Genomic DNA, 20,643 nt, shown 5'->3' with positions numbered 1-20,643 from the left:
AAACCACCATGCGCCCAAATGGATGACCATTCCTTAGTACAGAAAGACAAGAACAAGGGAAATACAGCAAGCAACTACAGGCCTATCACCAGCCTACCAATAATGTGGAAGTTACTATAGCCGATTCACTTAAGGTAGATTCTTGGGCCTAGAGACGTTTGTTTGGCGGCCTCTGATTGGCTGGTACCAGAAGGCAGGCGACTCGCTCACTGTCTCATCTTTACATATGTAGCTCAGAAAACAATCAATATGTTTATATATTTCTTCATTTATCTCCCGTTTTGCAAGATAGGAAAGTTTTGGTCATACCATAGGATTCGGTGTTAATTGTACCACTAAATATGATTTCCTGAAATCAATAAGAGAAAACACAAAGGAATTACAACAAGTAAAAGTGAAGAGAGAAGTATTTAATTCTTTATACCCGTTTTTACTTATCATCGGATTTTGCATCATTCGTGTGATCAAGACAAAATAAAACTTGTGTTTTCTTACAATGAATTCACCCTGAATACTCTGGTGCTTTCAGATTTTAGATGCATGTGATATGTGAAGAGAAAATGAAGAATATGTCTTATTATGTTGCATCTGTTCTTGAAGCAGTTTGCCAAGAGACAGTGATGATGATCTGTATGGCAATGTGTTGGTCCTCTCAGCCGTTGACAGTTGTCAGTTAGCGATATGAGAAGTTTGCAGTTTCAGCAATATTTACTGTATTATTGTCATTACATTTTCTGTAAATAAATGCATAGCGTTCCCATTATGACTCTCGAACATTTTCCCTTCAATGTCATATATGTCCATATGTCTGGACATATCTGATACGAAAAAAAAAATAATCAGATGGATGCACCTGGATGTGCTGGCTTCAATTTAGACATCGTCAACAGATTTTATGGTAAGAAATAAAAAATGTACTTTTGTTCATTTAATGAACATGTGAAAAATAAGCTTCTGATGTTATTGACCAGAGAAATGAGCGGCCATAATAATGAACTCATCATTATGTAGGCCTGTTATTTATCACAGTGTCTACAGTATGTACGCAAATTTCTAGACTAAATTCAACCCAACACTTCCCGATGCAACCATCTGATTATTTTTCTTCATATCAGATAGGTCCAGACATACAGACATATACAGTATAATACTGGAGTGAAACTGTTCGACAGTCATAATGAAAATTCTATGAATTTATTTACAGAAAATGTAATGACAATAATACAGCAAATATTGCCGGAACTGCAAACTTCTCATATCGCTAATTGGCAACTATCAACAGCTGAGAGGACTAACGGGGAGTCTTGCAGATCATCATCACTGTCTCTTGGTAAACTGCGTCAAGAACGGATGCAACATAATAAGACATATTCTTCATTTTCTCCTCACATATCACAAGCATCTAAAATCTGAAAGCACCAGAGTATTCAGGGTGAATTCATTGTATGAAAACACAAGTTTTATTTTGTCTTGATCGCATGAATGGTGCAAAATCCGATGATAAGTAAAAACAGGTATAAAGAATTAAAACTTCTCTCTTCACTTTTACTCGTTGTATTTCCTTTGTGTTTTCTCTTATTGATTTCAAGCAATCATTTTTAGTGGTACAATTAATACCGAATCCTATGGTATGACCAAAACTTTCCTATCTTGTTCCGAACGTGAGATAAATGAAGAAATATATAGACATATCGCTAGTTTTCTGAGCTACATAAGTAAAGATGAGACGGTGAGTGAGCTGCCTACCTCCCGGTACCAGCCAATCAGAGGCCGCCAAACAAACGTCTCGTAGGCCCAAGAATCTACCTCAAGTGAATCAGCTATAACAGGCATCACCTGTGAAAGGATATTCAATTAGCTAGAGGATACAAACACCATCCCCCACCAACAGAAAGACTGCAGAAGAAAGTGTAGGGGCACAAAAGACCAGCTCCTATGATACCGCACACATGGTTCATAGAATGCCTGAAAATATTTGTGGCAGAGGAAAACACCATCAACTTCCTGAAAAATACAATGCACAACTAGAATACAGTACTTACAAGGTCTGGGATAAGAATAGCAGAGGTTAACATCAGGGAAGGAATCTTTCAAGGCAACTCACTGTCCCCACTACTCTTCATAGTAGCCATGATTCCCACGACAAACGTACTGCAGAGGATGGATACTGGGTGCCAGCTCAAGAAAGGAGGCAACAGAATCAACCATCTGATGTTCATGGACGACATCAAGCTGTGTGGTAAGAGCATCAAGGAAATAGATACCATAATCCAGACTGTAAGGACAGTATCTGGGGAAATCATGATGGAGTTTGGAAAAGAAAAATGCACCTTGGTTAACATACAAAAAGGAAAAGTGATAAGGACTGAGGGGATAAAGCTACCCAACAGGAATAGCATCAAACACATAGATGAGACAGGATACAAATACCTGGGAATAATAGAAGGAGAGGATATAAAACACCAAGAGATGGAGGACATGATCAGAAAGAATACATGCAGAGACTTAAGGTGATACTCATGTCAAAACTCAACTCCGGAAACATGACAAAAGCCATGAAGCCATGGGCAGTACCAGTAATCAGATGCAGCGCGGGAGTAGTGGAGTGGACAAAGGCTGAACTCCACAGCATAGACCAGAAAACTAGGAAACAAAAACTAGGAAACACATGACAATACACAAAGTGCTACCACCAGGAGGAAACACAGACAGACTATACATAACACGATAGGAAGGAGGGAGAAGTCTACTAAGCATAGAGGACTGTGTCAACATCACGAGCAGAGCACTGGGGATACACCTGAAAACCAGTGAAAATGAGTGGGTAAGGAGTGCATGGGAAGAAAGACTGATAAAAGTTGATGAAGACCCAAAAATGTACAGAGGAAGGAGAATGAAAAACTGAAAGAGGAATGGCACAGCAAACCAATTCATGGACAGTACATGAGACAGACTAAAGACCTGGCCAGCAATGACACATGGCAATGGCTACAGAGGGGAGAACCCACGAAGGAAACAGAAGGAATGCTAACAGCGGCACAAGATCAGGCCCTAAGAACCAGATATATCCAATGAGCAATAGATGGAAATAACATCTCACTCTTATGCAGGAAGTGCAATATGAAAGATAAGACCATAAACCACATAGCAAGAGGATGTCCAGCGCTTGCACAGATACAGTACAAAAAGAGGCACGATTCAGTAGCAAAAGCCCTCCACTGGAGCCTGTGCAAAAAACACCGGCTAGCTTGCAGTAATAACAGGTATGAACACCAACCTGAGGGAGTGATAGAAAAGGATCACCAGAGATCCTCTGGGACTATGATATTAGAACAGATAGGATGGTAAGTGCCAATAGACCAGATTTGACGCTGATTGACAATATCAAGAAAAAAACATCACTTACTGATGTCACAATACCATGAGACACCAGAGTAGATGAGAAAGAAAAAGAAAATATTGATAATATCAAGACCTGAAAATAGAAATAAGAAGGATATGGAATACTGTATGCCAGTGGAAATTGTACCCATAATCATAAGAACACTAGGCACAATCCCAAGATACCTGAAAAGGAACCTGGAAAAACTAGATGCAGAAGTAGCTCCTGGACTAATGCAAAAGTGTGTGCTATTAGAAACAACACACATAGTGAGAAAAGTGATGGACTCCTATGGAGGCAGGATGCAACCCGGAACCCCACGCTATAAATACCAACCAGTTGAACAGAATGACTGATATAAAAAAAAATATATAAATAAATAAATAAATAAATAATAATAATAATAATAATAATAATACAGGCAGTCCCCAGTTTACGACGGGGGTTCCGTTTTTCTGCTGCTCGTAAACCGAAAATTGTCGTAAACCGAAAAATAGTCGAGTTAAGTTTTTCATAAAAAAAAACTCTAAATTTTGATTATTCTGCCGTTTTGGAGCCATATTTCTTCCGTCGGATTGGCATACGACGTGTCGTAACCCTGGAACATGTGTCGTAAACCGGGAAATAATTTCTGATGAATATATTTGAAAAGCATTGTAACCTCGGAACGTTGTAAGCTGGACCTCTCGTAAACCGGGGGACTGCCTAATAATACAACTGCTCATGCGACAATCGCAAATGACTCCCAATTGTTTGATAGTCTTCTATCTTTCTTTAATAATAATAATAATAATAATAATAATAATAATAACAATAACAATAATAATAATAATAATAATTATGGTTGATACACACACACACACACACAAATGCTCAAGTTCTTAGTGGGTTTACTCATTCAAGTTTTAAGAGGGTCTGTCTTTAGGAATATTTTTCCCAGCAATTTTATTACCCATTTTCCTTTCACAAATGATTTATTGTTTACAGAAATGCATTTCCTCAATGATCACAGTTATTTTGCCTTGAAAAATGTCAGTATACTGAAAGGGTAGGGGGATAGCACAATGGCCAAACGTCTTGTAAAATTTGCAACAATTTGATTTCCTTGATCATGGTGACTTTCACATCATAATACAGCAGACATTTCACTGATAAAGATAGCCCAAAACCGAACGCAAATTATGATACAACATAACTTTGAGGAGGTCATCTAGTTTAAACATTTATTTTAACAAGAAATAGTACTTGCCAAATAAGTGGCTACAAACATGGGCCCCTATACGCTGCAAATTCTTCTGACCCATACAGCATGTGTGTACCCTAAAGTAAAAGGCTAAAACATGGGTGCAGCTGGGGGCCGAATGAATATAGCAGACAACTTTAGTTAATTCCCACAGTGCACAACATGAGGTGCACTGGCACCCCTACCCCTTCATGGGAAGACACGTGCACTACTACAGTAACATCAAAAATAACGAATTACCTTTAGTTGTCTTCCTCTGAACAAAGATTCATCTAAAGCCATTGCCATTTGCACAGAATCTTTTTCAGAAAACTCTATGTATGCAAAACCTTTAGGATGGCCATCAAACTTGTTACACAAAATAGTGACTCTGTTAACTCCTCCACAACCATGGAAATGCTGTTCAAGCTCTTCTGCTGTTGCACCATAGTCAACCTGAAAGTGACGAAAAGCAGTTAATAGCAAAATCAAGGGCACAACTACTAATTAAATCATATACCACTGTATTTCCCAGAACTGCTACTAATGGGACTTTAAAAATTGTGCATATGTGCATGCTAAACTTAGTTTCAGTTTATATAAACTCTGCAGAGTAGTAAAACTTTTTCATAACAAACTATGCAAACAACAGCATAATTCAATTCCACAAAAATAAGCAAGTTAAACCTGTCATGAATAAAACCTGATAATTCAAGCTTGTATTCCTTGTGCATCAAAATATGACTGGGACTGGAAGCCTTAATGCAGTGCGAGTAATTCAGAGAGAAGATTATTTCTCATGAAAAAGGAAAGGCCTGCTACAGGCCAAGCCCTCAAACAACTTTCTTTCATCATAATTACCCAATACTGCATATTCTATATACAAAGGCTCAGACTATCACTAGTACCTACATATAGTTTAATCAATCTGGTGAGCTACACTGACTATGAACAATACATTTACAAGTTCTCTTCTCAATTTTTTCTAATACAATATTTGGAAATTTACTTTTACTCCAACAAACTACTACACTTTAACGTTTATCAAATAATGACCCCATTATATGGTTAAGCATCAGATGAATTGAAGTAACAGTGCTGACAAATCTTCCGTATCTTACAGAACACTCACATTTCAAAAAACCAAGGCTGAAGTTCAAAAATAAATCAATGAAGTTTTCTGAATGTAACTCTTGCTCATGACTGCTTATAGTTTTAGACTAACATTAGCTACAATAACTTCAGTAACATGCAAGAGCTTTTCATTATCTATTTCTCAGCAATGATCCTTTTAAGCATAATACAGGTGACTAGATCATTTATTATGATGGTAAAAAATACAATTGAAAAGAAAATTCCAAAATGAGAGGCACACAAAACACAAAGCCTGCTACTACAATGTTAATGATATTACATGTACCATAAATACAAAGTATCTTGAGATACAGCATCAAATTTCTTGGATATTGTAGATTTTCTTGAATCACTTGTAGTTTAATACTATGGAGGATGCTACAACTATGAGTGAATGATGAGGCAAACAAGCAAAAACTGGAGACAGAAATGTATATTATTTGGGAACTCAGTCAAGTCCAAATACCTGAATCAATTACTACTTCAGATTTTTGTATATCGGAACATGGGAACAAAAAATGACAAATTTTTCAACAAATTTGAATCTTTCATAAGAATAATACCAGAGCCTTTAACATAGGAGTATCCTTCAGCATGAGTTGGAGATGAGCAGTGACCCTGATAAAAAGGTACAATAGTTACCCAGTGGTTACAGGGTTTGAGTGGGGACTGGGCCTCGTTCTCCTGCCGTTACAAACCACTTTTCCCTTCAGCTCTGGGGACGAAGCAAGATGGGTGACAAGAGAAGTTTAATAAAAGGCTCTGTTTTGTATACCTATGAAAATACAAACCTTAGCCTTATATGTAGGAGACACTCCTAAGGTGGGTCATCTTCATCAACACACTGGATGTTGAAAACCTATCTGGAAATGTCACATCCTAGTTGAGAGTGACCATGGGGAGAAATAACTCCTGTTACCTCCCTCGATCTGGCATAAGGGTGTTAGAGTGGTAGGACCCATGACCCTAGAGAGGGTGAAGACTGTTGCTTGAGTACGGAAAATACGTTACACTTCACCTGATACACATCTGCAGTAGACTTGCTAACTATACAAGCTATCTAGAGTAAAGCTGCTTAACAGTCTCCAGCCATGAAGTGGAAGAGATTCTATGGACTGGTGGTACCTCAGCAGATGAGGGCCAATACACAAGCCCAAGTCTCGCAGCCTTTCCCCATCAAAATAAAACTGGCATATATGGAAATGTATAAGGTAATAAAAGAATATATCCCAGTTCACAAAGCTCAACAAGGCAAAACTGAATCAGTCCATGCCAACAATATTCATGCTTTGAAGTGGCATAAGCAAGGTGTAACAATGCTTATAACACTGCATGAAGGCAAAATGGTTCACACTGGTAAAACTGACAAAAACAAGAGAGGTAATAATGAAACCAGACACTGTGTTAGCCTACAATAAAAATGAGACTATCTGACAAGTGTGACATGCAGTGTAGTTCTGCAAAATGCTTTTGAAAGTCCTGGGAGTGGTATATAAAGCTATTCTTTCACTTGGTTGATGTTTTTGATGCATTTAGTTTATATGTAGCGATTGCTAGAAAGAAACCATCAAAAATATTTTCGTCTAAATCTTCTCAAAAAAATAATGGAAATACAACACCCAGTAAAGTATCAAATGGTGGGCGTAGATCTGATGAAGCAACCAACCTTTTGCTCCATAAGCCTGCAACTTCATAAATTGTCCTTCCTCCTACAGACAAAAAAGAAAAACATAGAAACTTTGGTCCATGTATCATGTTAAGTGTAGAGCACAAAAAAGGAAAGGTCTAGATATTACTGCAAGGAATGCAATGTGCCCCTTTGTCTGACACCATGCTTTAAGGATTATCATACACTTAAAAGTTCCATCTTTAGATATTTGTTCAGATTGCACTAAGATTCATTTAATTTGCCTGATATCTATTACAGCATTACCTTAATTATCAGCATTAATACAACCAAGGCCCTTCTGGATAACGGAAGTTAGTGGATACTACCAAAAACCTCTATGGCTGTAAAACGAAAATTCCAAAACTTTTTTTCCTTGTTTTGTAACTACACAACACTGTGTATGCTTATAAACAACAAAGAATACGCTGCACAGTAAATACAAAAACTGAAATATACTGAATGAAAATCAAAAAGCATAAAAAAGAAAATATCAGTACATACTATACACATTATCTCTCTCTCTCTCTCTCTCTCAACTCAAAAAATACACTGCAAAAACAGCACCTGCAATACTTCAGGGAAACCCTAAAAAGGCACAAAATCTGCTGAATGTACTGGGACCGTTGGTATTGCACCGCAACCATTTAATAAATGATCAATGAGAAATAATGTGCAACTAGACAACACAGCAGTACACACCATGGGGCTGATGAGTTGGAGTCTTCAAAGGCAGTCAAAAAAAAAAAAAAAAAAAAAAATCAATGACATAGTCATGATGCATCTCTATCAGTTATTCAAAAGCAATAAACAAAATGACATTGTATATGACTTCTTTTGCTTGGGACCAATAACAGTCACAAAGAGTTTCCAGGCAAAATGCCCTCACAACCATGAAACTTCTATGATACAGTCATGATACAGTACATCTCTCTCTGCTACTTGTGTGGAATACTGTACACAAAAGGACGCTGTATACAATGCTGTTGCTTCTGAGCCAATAACAGTTACAAAAGCTCCCAAGCACAAAAATGCTTTCCCAGCACCCCAACATCAAACAAAATTACCCTGGTCTATCCCCCTTCAATACCCCTTTAAGATGTGCTATAAAAATTGTTAACGGTGTTACCATTATGTTCTGCCTGTGTAGGATTACAAAACAAACAGTGTTTTCCTTATTGTATTTATCTACTGTACATATACTGTATATTAAGGTGGGCTGCAGTTGCATATGGATAGTGCTGTATCGCAGATAGTGCACATGCAGGTAACTGATGTAATATTGTAATAAATAGTCAGCAAAGTATTTTATTACTGAAAATAACCAAAATTTTCTGAATAACATTATAAAAATACTCCTTCCGTAAATGTGACACTTCTTTAATTTGCTTTATTGATGAATAAATGAAGCAACAAGTAAATGAGCAAAAACTGAGATTAAGATAACTAAACAGTAATAAACATCACAAACAATAATCTACAAAATGTATTGTATTTTCATGTGTGAGTTTATATGAAAAAGTAAAGTTTAATACATGCATACAAAAGGTCAATAATATGATAATTCAAATAAACAGTATACAAGAAAGAAACTGTCTAGAAAGAAACAAAAAAGACATAACCCTGCACTCAAAAGGTCATGTGATTTTAGAAGTTACCAGGTTCTAGGTTTCTACTTTTAGCTAACAATCTGAGCAAGCGCTTTGTCCTCCCCCCTTCCCCAGTTATTTACCAAAGATAATGTCAAGAGATTTAAAGTCACTGTATCTATCACTGAACCCCAACCAAGCAGAGGCTTTATTTATTTTGAAATCAAGAGAATCTTAGTAATTTTTTGGAAAATGGTTCTGATGCAGTATTTCATGCACTCACCAGATACCACAATAAATAAAGATGGAATATGTTACTGTCACAATAAAATTAAGTTTCATATATACTTACCAAGTGATTACATAGCTATACTTTCCTCTCGTGCGGCAGCTTAAATTTTAAAATCCGCAGTAGCGCTCCGATTGTTTAATGTAGATGGCCAGTCCAGCCCACTAAAGGGAATACATCCTCATTCTGTTTCTCCCCTTATGCCCATCAGAGGGGAGGAGGGTGGGCTCAAATTCTGTAATTACTTGGTAAGTATACATGAAACTTAATTTTATTATGAAAATAACATTTTCATACAAGTAACTTCCCAATTAACTACACAACTGAATCCCACACTGACAGGAGGTGGGATACATAGACATATTCCATTCCATAACATTAAGATAAGTACAGTAATGAATTTGAAACAAAAAAAATGCTTGTCGTTTTCTTATCAGTTAAGAGAGCCACTGCAGAATACTGCCTCTGGCTGGTGCCCATCTTAACTTGTAGTGGCGTGGCAGTATAGCTGAGGATCGCCTCTACTTAGGTGGGAGCTCTGCAGCCAAGGAGTATTCCGGTGGCTGGCAAAGCATCAATAACTGCCCTTGCCCTGGGTGCAGTACCAAAAAATAAATACAACCAGATAACTTTGTCACCTACAATGAAATAAAACAACTACCCATCCACTGAGAGTGTTGGATGCTTCAGGTACATTGTACCCCTGCCCCCAGCTTCCCAAAAAAATTCTGCACTTTTCTACCAGGTGAAGAAATAGGAGAAAATCCTCTGCTTCCTCCCTGAGTGCCATGCCAATACTAATAATGGTCCCAAGGTACTGCAAAATTTTCAACTGTCTTGACTACAAGGAAAATTTAGAAGTGAACTACTACACTTCGTGTGGGCTGTTTGCCAAATCGAAGTGAGCGACATATTGACCCTGAAAGCTAATGAGGTAGAGGAAATTCTGGCATCTTAGCTTTCCTTTAACAGGTAGGCAATTCGTTCTACTGACTCTGAGAGTGCGTCTCAAAAACAAAGTTCATTTGAGATGAAGGACGATGTATTCATAGACCGAGGGAGACAGGATCTTGTCCAGACACTCTAGGTATGGATGGCCATTTCTCAGGTAAAACCTGAAAGCTCAAACTAGACATTTCGCTCACTCTCCCAGAGCCAGGGATGTCCAACAATCACTTAAGGGAGAAAGCATGGATCCTGTTCACAGACTGTCTCCCTGAGCAGAATCTGCTTGCTTGTCTATACTCTGGAGCTCACCAACTCATTTGGCATTTGCTAGGACTACAAGGAACAGAGTTTCCTAGTTAAGTTAAGAGGCATGGAATGGAGAGGCTTGATAGAGGGGCCCGTTAACCACTTGAGAGCTACGTCCGAATTCCAATATACAGAGTAGATTCCTCTCTGCCTTGGAAGTCTCGAAAGACTGCGTAGGTCACTAAGATCTTGGTTAGAAGATAAAACTAGACCTTTATGTTTACATGCTAAAACAAGCATTGCTCTATGCTCCTTGAAGGTGGAAGAAGAGAGCGCCCTTGGGGGTCCTCAGGCATAGGAGGAGTTCCGCTATCTGAGCTAAAAAGGAATTCGCAGGCGAGATGTTGTAACCGTTACACCATTGACGGAAGACTGCCTACTTATAATGGAGTACATGGCAAGAAGACTGCCATCTGCATCTTGCAATAGTCTCTGCAGTTAGTCTTGAAAAGTTCACTTCTTCCAGGCAAGCTCCCGGACAGTCTGTAAATCTATCTGAGGAAAGAGTGGTCAACCCATTATTGGTATCTTTTGAAGTGAGGTTGTCTGAGTAGATATGGATTGTAGAAGGAGTTGTGAATGTCCACCAACAACCATGTCTGGTTTGGGAACCAATATTCATGGTCCAGAACAGGGCTAAGAGTGTCACTGTTATGTTGCGATGAACCTGAAAACTTGTTCAGCCCTTCCTTGACCAAGTTGGAAGGTGGAAGGGCATTAAAGGTCCAGGTTGGACCTAACTTGCAGCATGGCATCAGGTTGGAGAATGAAATGAGGAAGGCAACGGTTCCTTGAGGTGGCAAACCAGGCCATAATCGGCCTGTCCCACAGATTCCACAGATTCCACCAGACCATGGGATCCAAGGTCCACTTGGCAGGAAGGACATGCTTCTGACAGTTCAGTGAGTCCGGCATAACTAATTTACTAATTTGTGTGTCCTGAAAAAGTAGAGTGACTGGAAAACTCAATTTGATATGTCCATCGTAGGAGTTCTCTGCAGAGAGAGAGAGAGAGAGCCACTAGACGCTTGGAGGTTGCTGGGCACTTGGGTGCTGGCTGCCTTCGAGAACTGGAGGAATGTTTTGGTGCCAAATACTGGCACTCCACAACTGGAAGTTCAAGAGGCAAGCGTGGTAGACTTCGAAACTGGATCTACATCACTAAAGTACATACTTTTGGATGCCTTTTCAATGGTTTTCCGAAGAAGCCTGGGACCAGACAACAGGCTTGATTGAGGGAGGCAACTACCCAGGGCAAATGGACTCCCTGGACTGCAAGGGGAGCAGGACAGTGACCTTTGGTCTAGGAGATCTAACGGACTGGATAGTCACCTTGTCCCCTATACTTTGGGCAAGACGCCTTTTCAGTGGCTGTCTGTCGCAACCTGGGACCATACAGCAGGTTCAACTGAGGGGGCAACTACCCAGCAGACTTCCCATCAGCCTCCATTGGAATTTCAGTATGTCTTCTCCCAGGTTCAAGGGAGTACGACAGTGACTTAGGCCTCGGAGAACCAAAGGTCCGGATAATCACCTCCTCCGCTGCACAACCCTACACTATCACAAGGTTAACTTCTGTTAACCCATACACATGACTGGCAAAAAAATGGAAAGGAAGCGAGGGAGCCAGGCATGGGAGAAGATAAGAGGGCTAGTAGCAGGAGAGAAAAAATTGATGTGAGAAGAGTTGGTGCCAGATGGTTGAGAGCTGGAACTGATCGCTGGGTGCTCCCAGGTTGTAGATGGGCACCAGGAGAGCTAGTAGCTCAGGAAGCTAGTGGGTGGTCCTGGGTGCTTGGAGCCAAAGCTAGAGGGCAATCCTGGGCGACTGGCGCTGATTCTCGGCTGTCAAGACAAGTCTATTTATCCAAAAGTCTATTGCCACCAAAAAAAAAAGTAATTTCTCTCCATGCTACGTTCTACCCTTACAATTTTTCAGTTCTCTGCAAAGGAAAGTGAAATACGAAAATGTTCTAAATCAATTCTTTACCAACAATTGTTTTGGAGAACACAAAGTACCATCACAAAAAACATCTCAATTCCTTATCAAACATTATTTGAGACTTGTCAATACATATTTGCCACCGAAAACATTGGTTCAGTAGCTAATATGATATTTTTGTTATAATACACTACTCGGTAAAGGAGAGTTAATCAACTGATTGCAAAATCGCTGTAGCGGAATATGATAAACATGAATCAGATCTTAACAACAAAACAATAACAAACTTACTTTGAAAGCTCTATGCTTAAAGGCTACTCGAAATCAGTGATAATATTTCACTGAAATCCAGTTAGCCACCTGCTGAATAATAAACAAAGCTGCTGCAGACACCCAACGTTTACATCGAGTGCAGCAGAAAGAGAATGGAGTTGTCCTTCCTAGTATTCCTGTTAGTGGGAGGGACTGGTCACCTACACTAAACAATCGGAGCACTACCACGGATTTTAAAATTTAAGCTGCTGCATGAGTGGAAAGTGTAGCTATGTAATTACTTGGTAAGTTACTTATATGAAAATATTAATTTGCTCTAAAAATTCTGACAAACAGTACTGCTGGCCTAGCAAACTATCATAAGCATTTCTTTTAAAAAGCTGTAACAAGAAATCTGGGAAATACAGAAAACTTACAAAAGTGAAATATAAAAACAATTAGAACCATAAAAACTCTGCTTCATACAAGAATAAACAGATTACATTCTATCATCAAAGAATAACAGTACCGTAGGATTCAATAGTTTACCCTTAATGTTTCAATTATTTTGCACCAAAAATAACTTACTACAAAGCAGTACAAATTAAAAACAAAAGTTAACATTTTGTCTGAGGAGAAAGAACTTGGTACTTTACACTTACATTGCCAACATAAATGGATCTTGCGTCAACTTCCATTTTCTCTTCAATTGACAAGTTGAGCTGTGAAGTTGAATTTGCTGCACCTGTAGGGGAACTCATCTGCTTGTCAACTTCTGACTGAATTTGTCGGATTTTCTCTGCTTCTTCTTCCATTTCTCTAACACGTGCTAGCATTGAAAAAAATTTCATTGAGAACAGCAATAAATAAAGAAATTACTGTACTATACTACAAGATTACTGTACCTAAACTACATACGGAAACTGGCTTCCAGTCTTAAGAATCCAGTGTGCAGGGATAAAGCACAGGGAAAAGTCCCAGCATGAATATTAAAAAAAACAACTATTGGATAATAAATTTTTAAAAATACAACCATTAAAATATAAACCATTGACTACTATAGCTCGTACTTCTCAAAACAAGGAAGACATTACAAAGTTGAACTGAGATGTGGCATTAAGGACTTGAAAACATGCTAAGATCTCAAGGGCTGATAGAAACAGTGAGTTATAAAAACATGTTGGAGGCATGTCTCGCATTTTTTACCAAAAAAGAAGGGTTTTTCGCCATTAGTGCTTATACCTCTCATAGTAGGCAATGTGTTAATAGTGTCCCTACGTAGTACCTGGCGTGTAAGCTGGATAGTGCTGTGTAATTGCAGATATAGTAATCAGCATCCTCCTCTAACAGGTGCCTTCAAAATCTTTCATGTTGCAACTTCTCGAGGCCTGTTGGCCCTGGGAAATGGATAAAAAAGTGCTGTTATGTGTTAGTGCTTGGCCCTCCCTTCACCACAACCAATCTCCAACTATTATGCCAGTGATCTTTGCCTCACATACAAATTCCACACTCATGAACAATTGTTTTTACTTCACAAAGTACCAATCGAACCATTTAGACATCCAGTCTGTTAAACAATCTGTCAGTGCAGCCTTCTTCAAAGAGGAAATTAACGTTGCATATAAAGTAAGCACAGGCCTGATACCAGATTACATTCTCTGGGAGAGATCCACGAAAAGCTGATCCTCTCTCAAGAAATTATCATGTATCGTTAAGTGGCTAAGGACCTGCTCGGTGACAATCTGCCCTAGTGACCCTTACACTCTTCAAAGGGGCCTGCTGTCAGCAACATACAATACAGCAGCAAATGCCTTCCAAATAGCAAAGTTTCTCTCAGAAAAAATTGTGGAAAAAAATAATCTTTCACTGATCTAGGAAGTGATCAAAGGATTACAGGAATCCCTTGACAGACCTACAGCAAGCCACCAGACTCCTTTGAAATGGGCATCTTTTATTTCCCCGTTGCCCAACAACATGATGGGGGGGGTACAATGTGATGGAGCAACCACATCACCTCCTCTCCCTCACCTTTGCCTCCAGTTAAAGATAGATTTTCAGTCAAGACCAAAAGCCCTTGTGAGTCTTCTGACCCTACCTCTCCCCACAAAAACCCCTGTGGTGGATGATAATGATGGGATTAGCAGTTGGCTGACACAAGCTGGTAGAAAAAAGAAAAGGGCCTATCAACTGCCCATTGGACCAAACCCCAACAATCGTGAGTCACCTCACCCGAAACCTGAGAAAAGATCTTATGTTGTTATTCACAATTTGCCCTCACTGATGAAGCTAGACCACATAGTAGAGAGAGTTGAGCTTACAGGATTACCTGCCTATTTCAACACCTTGATGTTCTTAAAGGCAAGAATTCCGGTCCAAATATAAAAGTCTCAAGACTGGAAAGTGGTACTTTTCAACCAGAGCACAGACCTCACTGAAATGCTGAGAAACACAGGTCAACAAAATGTACATCTACAGGCTTCAGAAGTGAGTAGTAAAGCTGTCAAGGCTACTGGTACACAGGTTGCCTTCATAAACAAAACCAATATGGGATTTCCTTGTAAACCTGCATTAGGATAAAAAGACAGTTATCTCTACCTTGTATCGGGACTGTTGGGAAATGACAAAGGAAAAGATGATCGCGATGATGGAAAAAAAAAAGAGAGAGGTTACACAAGACCATATCTCACAACCTAGATAAGCAAGATATTCAAGAGTTCTCAACTGTCCACCCTATGATTACTTAGTAGAGTAACAGGCTATAGTAGAGCAATGACATGTACTTCATATAAATACAGAAGCTATTCTATGTACAATATGGATTCACTAAATTACTTTGAGGATTTCCATTTGTATTATACAGATATAAGACAAACATTTAGTTGATAACTAAATTTTCAATATTTCAACATTATTCACCTTACCTTTTATTGCTTCAAGTTCGGTTTCAATTGATTGATCAGTATCGTTTAACTGCTGGTCTTCCTCCCCTGTGGCAGCAAAACTTTCTTCACCACCCTCAGCAGCATCACCTTCTTCATACTGAAGCTCTTGTTCCATATCTTAGTTCTCTGACTGTAAATAAAATGAATAAAGATTAGAACAAAAGTATTAGAAACAAAGAAATTAAGTTTTTATGGCTAGCAAGACTAATACAAGAACATTCTGGGAAATTCTTTTGTAAGAAAGACTCAACACTTCGTGAAATTTTCTTTCCTGGCCCACTTGCAATCAAAGCTGATGATGACTGTACACTGACATCTTCATAAGCATCAAAGAAACTTCCTTGTAATGTTTCACATTTACAAGCTGAGCCAAGATGTTAAAAGAATGTTCTACTTGTCTAAATTGGGCCCTTTTTCCCTAATTTTCCATCTGCTACAAGTCTTCATATATACTACTCCCTGCATAAATGATTCAATTGATCATTTGCCCATGTAATACTCATTCCACAAGAATATTTAAAGTTCAATTATACACAATCAGAAATTGTCAACAACCTCCCATCTAACTTTTGGATATAGTACGCTTACAAAGAGGATGTGCACTGGTGTTCAGATGCTAAGAAAAATAAAGAACCTTTAGTCGAATCTTCATTCAACTTTTAATCTCTGATATCCTTTAGTCATTGTTTTTATTCACAATTCTTTCTCTTCAGTCTATAAATCTTTTCATTTTAACATATATTTTCCCCTTTCCCTATCTCGCACTTCCATATGTTATTGGTATTGTTATCATACAATTTGCTCCTCATCATCATCTCCACCAATTAACATTTTTAGGCCACACTTTCCTTCTGGGGTTAAGACATGAAATAGGTTCTTTCCACTTGCCTGCCTCATGCACTTTCTGCTTGAATATCCACCTAATTTAGGTCTTCATCCATGCCAATTTTTCATGTTTTCTGGGTTTTTACTGGTTTCCATCCTGCCAAATCTAACATTTTCCTGACTCCTTATCTTTTGAAATCTCAGTCTACTTTCCCAGAAGCTGATACCACATCCTCTCTAACTTCCTCATTCCATCACTGTACAGATTAGTCTAGGCCTTCATAAAGGGCCTCAACCTCCAGCAAAGAGTGAGCTTTAAGCTTAATTCAACTGAAAGGTTGAAGAACAAATCAAGTTTTGGTATTTAAGAAATTAGAATGTATCTGGCGACAATCTGACTGTGGTTTCAGCTAAAATGATTGATGGGTTTCTATGGAAAATGTTTTATAAAACTTAACTTCACAATTGGGGAAATAAAATATTCCATAAAATGTGATTGCTTTATGCCTTTACATGATATACTGCACAAATATATGTAACAAAATTATACTGTACAATGCAAATTCAAAGCATGCAACCTAAAATATCATACAAAATTATGTGAATTATGTGAATTCCATAAATTAGACTGCAGTTGATTTAACTAGTGTTATTGAGTAGGGTGACACAATGCCCTCATCTAAACCAAACAAATTATTGAAATAAGTGATACTCACTCATGGCATTACACTTTCATCACCTACTTAGAATAAATATTGAACTGGGTCACATCAAACATATGGGTGCATGCAGTCAAAACATTTTTGGTGTACTACTTTTGTACACAAAACATACACACTTTTTACACAATCCATACATCAGGTTTTCCTGTTTCCATTATTTACAGATCTAATATTGTGACAAGACTCTCTATCCTTTGCTTAACTATAAAAAACTACACAATAAATGGATTCTGTAACACTAATCACGTAAAATAATCTAGATCAAATCCTAATAGTTAAAGATATATATACATGTACTGTATTTCAAATTAATGAACAAATCCCACAATAGAGTGCATTTCAAAATATGACAAATTTTTAATTAATTTGTATTTTTCATAACTAACAAACCTGCGGTCTTAATGTAAGGATAAATTATTCAAAAGAGCATGTCATAAATGATTGTAAAATTAACATGCTAGCAACAGATTTGGATATAAGAAAGGTGCTAAAAATTACACTTGTTCCTTAAGTCTAACACTAATTTTTGTAAAGGGTGTAATTATATAAGTCAATAGAGAACCTACTGAAAATCATAAAGTACTAGTAATGTGGTACTGTCACTTCTAGATGACTGTGCTCTATTTAACGTGGAAGTAAAAAATAAAAAAGATAAAAAGCATAATACTACAGACCCCTTTTGTGGCTTATTCTACATCAACAATGTTTTAATATCTATGAAATTAGCTTAAAGCATTACAAGTTATGGTTATGATCCAAACAGAATGTCCTTAAAATAAAATAAAAATTTTAATAAAATTCTCTTTATCAATTACTTTGTAACTAACCAATGCACAAAAGATGATGAGCATGCAAACTGTACTGTAATTGACAATAGTTATTGTTTTCAAGAGTAATCAACTGGTACCATAAAATAGAAGAAAGGGAATGAAATTTACTAACATAAACACTTCTTGGGTTATCAAACATACTTTGTGAGATTACCTGGTTACTGGCTCCACACACACCAGCAGGCAGGGGTATCAACTTGTTGAATCCCTCCCATGTGGACTTATAGTATACTACTAATTGCAATTATGGAAGGAATGATGTCAGCCCTAACTTCAGGATTGAATACAAGGTGCCAGATCTAGAATTATGCCCTGTATAAAGGCTGCTGAAATGACAGGTCGGGTGTTTGAATAAGTGCACAGGTTGATTAGTGATAGTTGAGACACAGGGAGGCAGACAATTCAATAGACTTGGGGACATGAATGTAAATGAAGATGTACGAAAAAACTCGACTGTTTTGCTACTGTAAAGAATAGATTTAGGGAACACACATCCAACACCTATTCTAAATTTGTAGTGGAAATGAAAGGAAAAGGATTCCAGTTTTAATGGGTGTCTAGGAAGATTTGAAATCAAGCCATGACTTTTTAGGTTTATAAAATTTTATAGTGTTCATGCCTATACTAGATAGATGCTGCTTAGTTTCAACACCATCAGTTTAGCACAGTAGCAAAGTTGATGCAAACCATCAAACACTTTGGTGAAATTGTGTCGTACGCCCTACAGCCTATCCTTTTTGGTCATACAGTACTTATCAAATCACCCACAGCATGCACATGGTGTTGATATCTCTTAGTATCCATGCCATATACTCAACATTTTGCAATGATTCTGTTGATAAGAGTTGGCAATGTTAAGTAGTAAGATAGTACAGTATCCCCAAGACCTTTTACTTGGTAAATTACCATAATACTTGTATCATTTCTATCTGGTTCAGGATACTGACTGAGTGTCAGAGTTTGTCCCAATTAGAGATCACTATTTTTTGCATCAAAGGACACACAACACTATCTTCTTCATTTGGAAATTGAGTTTTCAAACAGGTCTGGTAACATTAATACACAGAATTGTCAGGATAAGAAGATGTAAATGAGCTTTCTAAGTTATTAACATTACTAATCATTAAAGTATAATAAGAGAACAGAACTGACAACAGTTCCTTGGAAGACACCTCATATGACTTGCGCTACATTGGATACTGATCCATTAGTTCGACACCTGAAGTGTTCAAAGGAAACTGCTATACAATACTGTATGCATTCAAGCTCCTACAGGTCAATTTATTCTGATACCATGGCTCTCCCCTACATAAAGCAATGTTGGTTAGTAGGGAAGAAAATGTTATCAATCATGAGGTTTACTATCTCTCAAGATTTTCTCAAATAATTTTATTAGCGAGGACATTAGTGATGAGGGACGGCATGATCTTGAGATAAACCTTTGCACTGGATATGTGATAAAATGCTTATATATTTTTGAGATACTGTATAATTATTTACTCTTAATGACTCCCACTACCTGAGATGATTTGTTTCCTCAATTCCGTTTTGCATGAGTTCAATAGCACTCCTGGGAAGTGGTCTAGTCAGGTTGTACGGTATAGTTACATAATAGCAAATTCAAAAATAATTTGTATATTTCCTAAGAATAAAAACCAGAATCTCTTATACAGGAGTATCCTTCAGCACAAGCTGGGCAAGTCACTGAACTTTTTCCTTTAGTCTCAGGGGCACAGATGGGTGGCTGAGGTGGGATATAATAAAAGACTGGTTTGTTTACCTTTAAAAATACAAATTATTTCAAGATTTGTTATTTTTTCTCACATAAATACAAACCATCACCCTTCATGTAAAAGACTTACTCCTTTGGGGGGAAATATTCTCTGACAACTGACTGGAGTTGAATCTCACTTGGAAAATGTCATGCTCCCAGTAATGGAAACCAGATGAAGCAATGACTCCTGCATTCCCCTATTAGCTCTGGCATATGGGACAATAGAGCAGTAGGTCCCTGGTCCTGAGTGAGGTTCTGACAAAAAAAAAAAAAAAAAAAAAAAAAAAAAAAAACACTCAAGGAAGGAAGGTAAGAGAACCATGTAAACCCCCTTAAGAGAATTCAGAAAGTAGCTAATTCTGGCTAAAACAAAGCAATGGGTTCAGAATATCCCTCCCTTATTGTGAGCAAGAGCAGGCAGAGTATTCTGTCCAATCACGAAAGGTCCCAAGGGAAGGTATCCTGGGACTTACGGGCAGTTAGTGCCTCACGTAGAATGAGGTAAAGGTCGTCTGCCTATCCCAGACACCTACCCTCATTACCTGGCAAAGAGAAATTTCTAAAAAAGGCTAGGGACAGTCCTATGCCTGACTTTGTAAGCTCTCACACAAGTAAGGATGATGATATCTAAAGACCTGGCTCAAGGTAGATTGATAGCCTCTTACCATGGAGACTGTGGGGAGTTTGTCCCAGCGAAGGAGGACAATGAAGACTGCAACCTGCTGAAGACACTCCAACCAGAGAGATGCTCCTAGGACACCAATCAAAGAAGATGGTCCACCTCCCCTGGTATACATTTGCAGAACAAAAATGGAGGTAA

The 20,643-nt window shown here is 38.1% G+C and overlaps 1 protein-coding gene across 5 annotated transcripts in view; it reads right to left on the bottom strand.

Annotated features, from left to right (window-relative positions):
* Pabp2 (poly(A) binding protein nuclear 1) overlaps positions 1–20,643 on the bottom strand; it is a 74,036-nt gene that overhangs the window by 13,387 nt on the left and 40,006 nt on the right. For all 5 annotated transcript variants that reach the window (XM_067111746.1, XM_067111750.1, XM_067111748.1 and 2 more), the window contains exons 2-4: positions 15,652–15,802; positions 13,393–13,559; positions 4,866–5,060 (exon numbers count right to left, since the gene is read on the bottom strand). In XM_067111746.1, the coding sequence (XP_066967847.1) occupies positions 4,866–5,060; positions 13,393–13,559; positions 15,652–15,787 (498 nt within the window). In that variant the 5' untranslated portion in view covers positions 15,788–15,802. The remainder of the gene's footprint in view (positions 1–4,865; positions 5,061–13,392; positions 13,560–15,651; positions 15,803–20,643) is intronic.

The sequence above is a fragment of the Macrobrachium rosenbergii genome, chromosome 11, assembly GCF_040412425.1.
Source record: "Macrobrachium rosenbergii isolate ZJJX-2024 chromosome 11, ASM4041242v1, whole genome shotgun sequence".
Taxonomy (NCBI): Eukaryota; Metazoa; Arthropoda; class Malacostraca; order Decapoda; family Palaemonidae; genus Macrobrachium; species Macrobrachium rosenbergii.
Note: the sequence above shows the minus strand (reverse complement) of the source record. Positions and strands in the feature narration are given on the sequence as shown.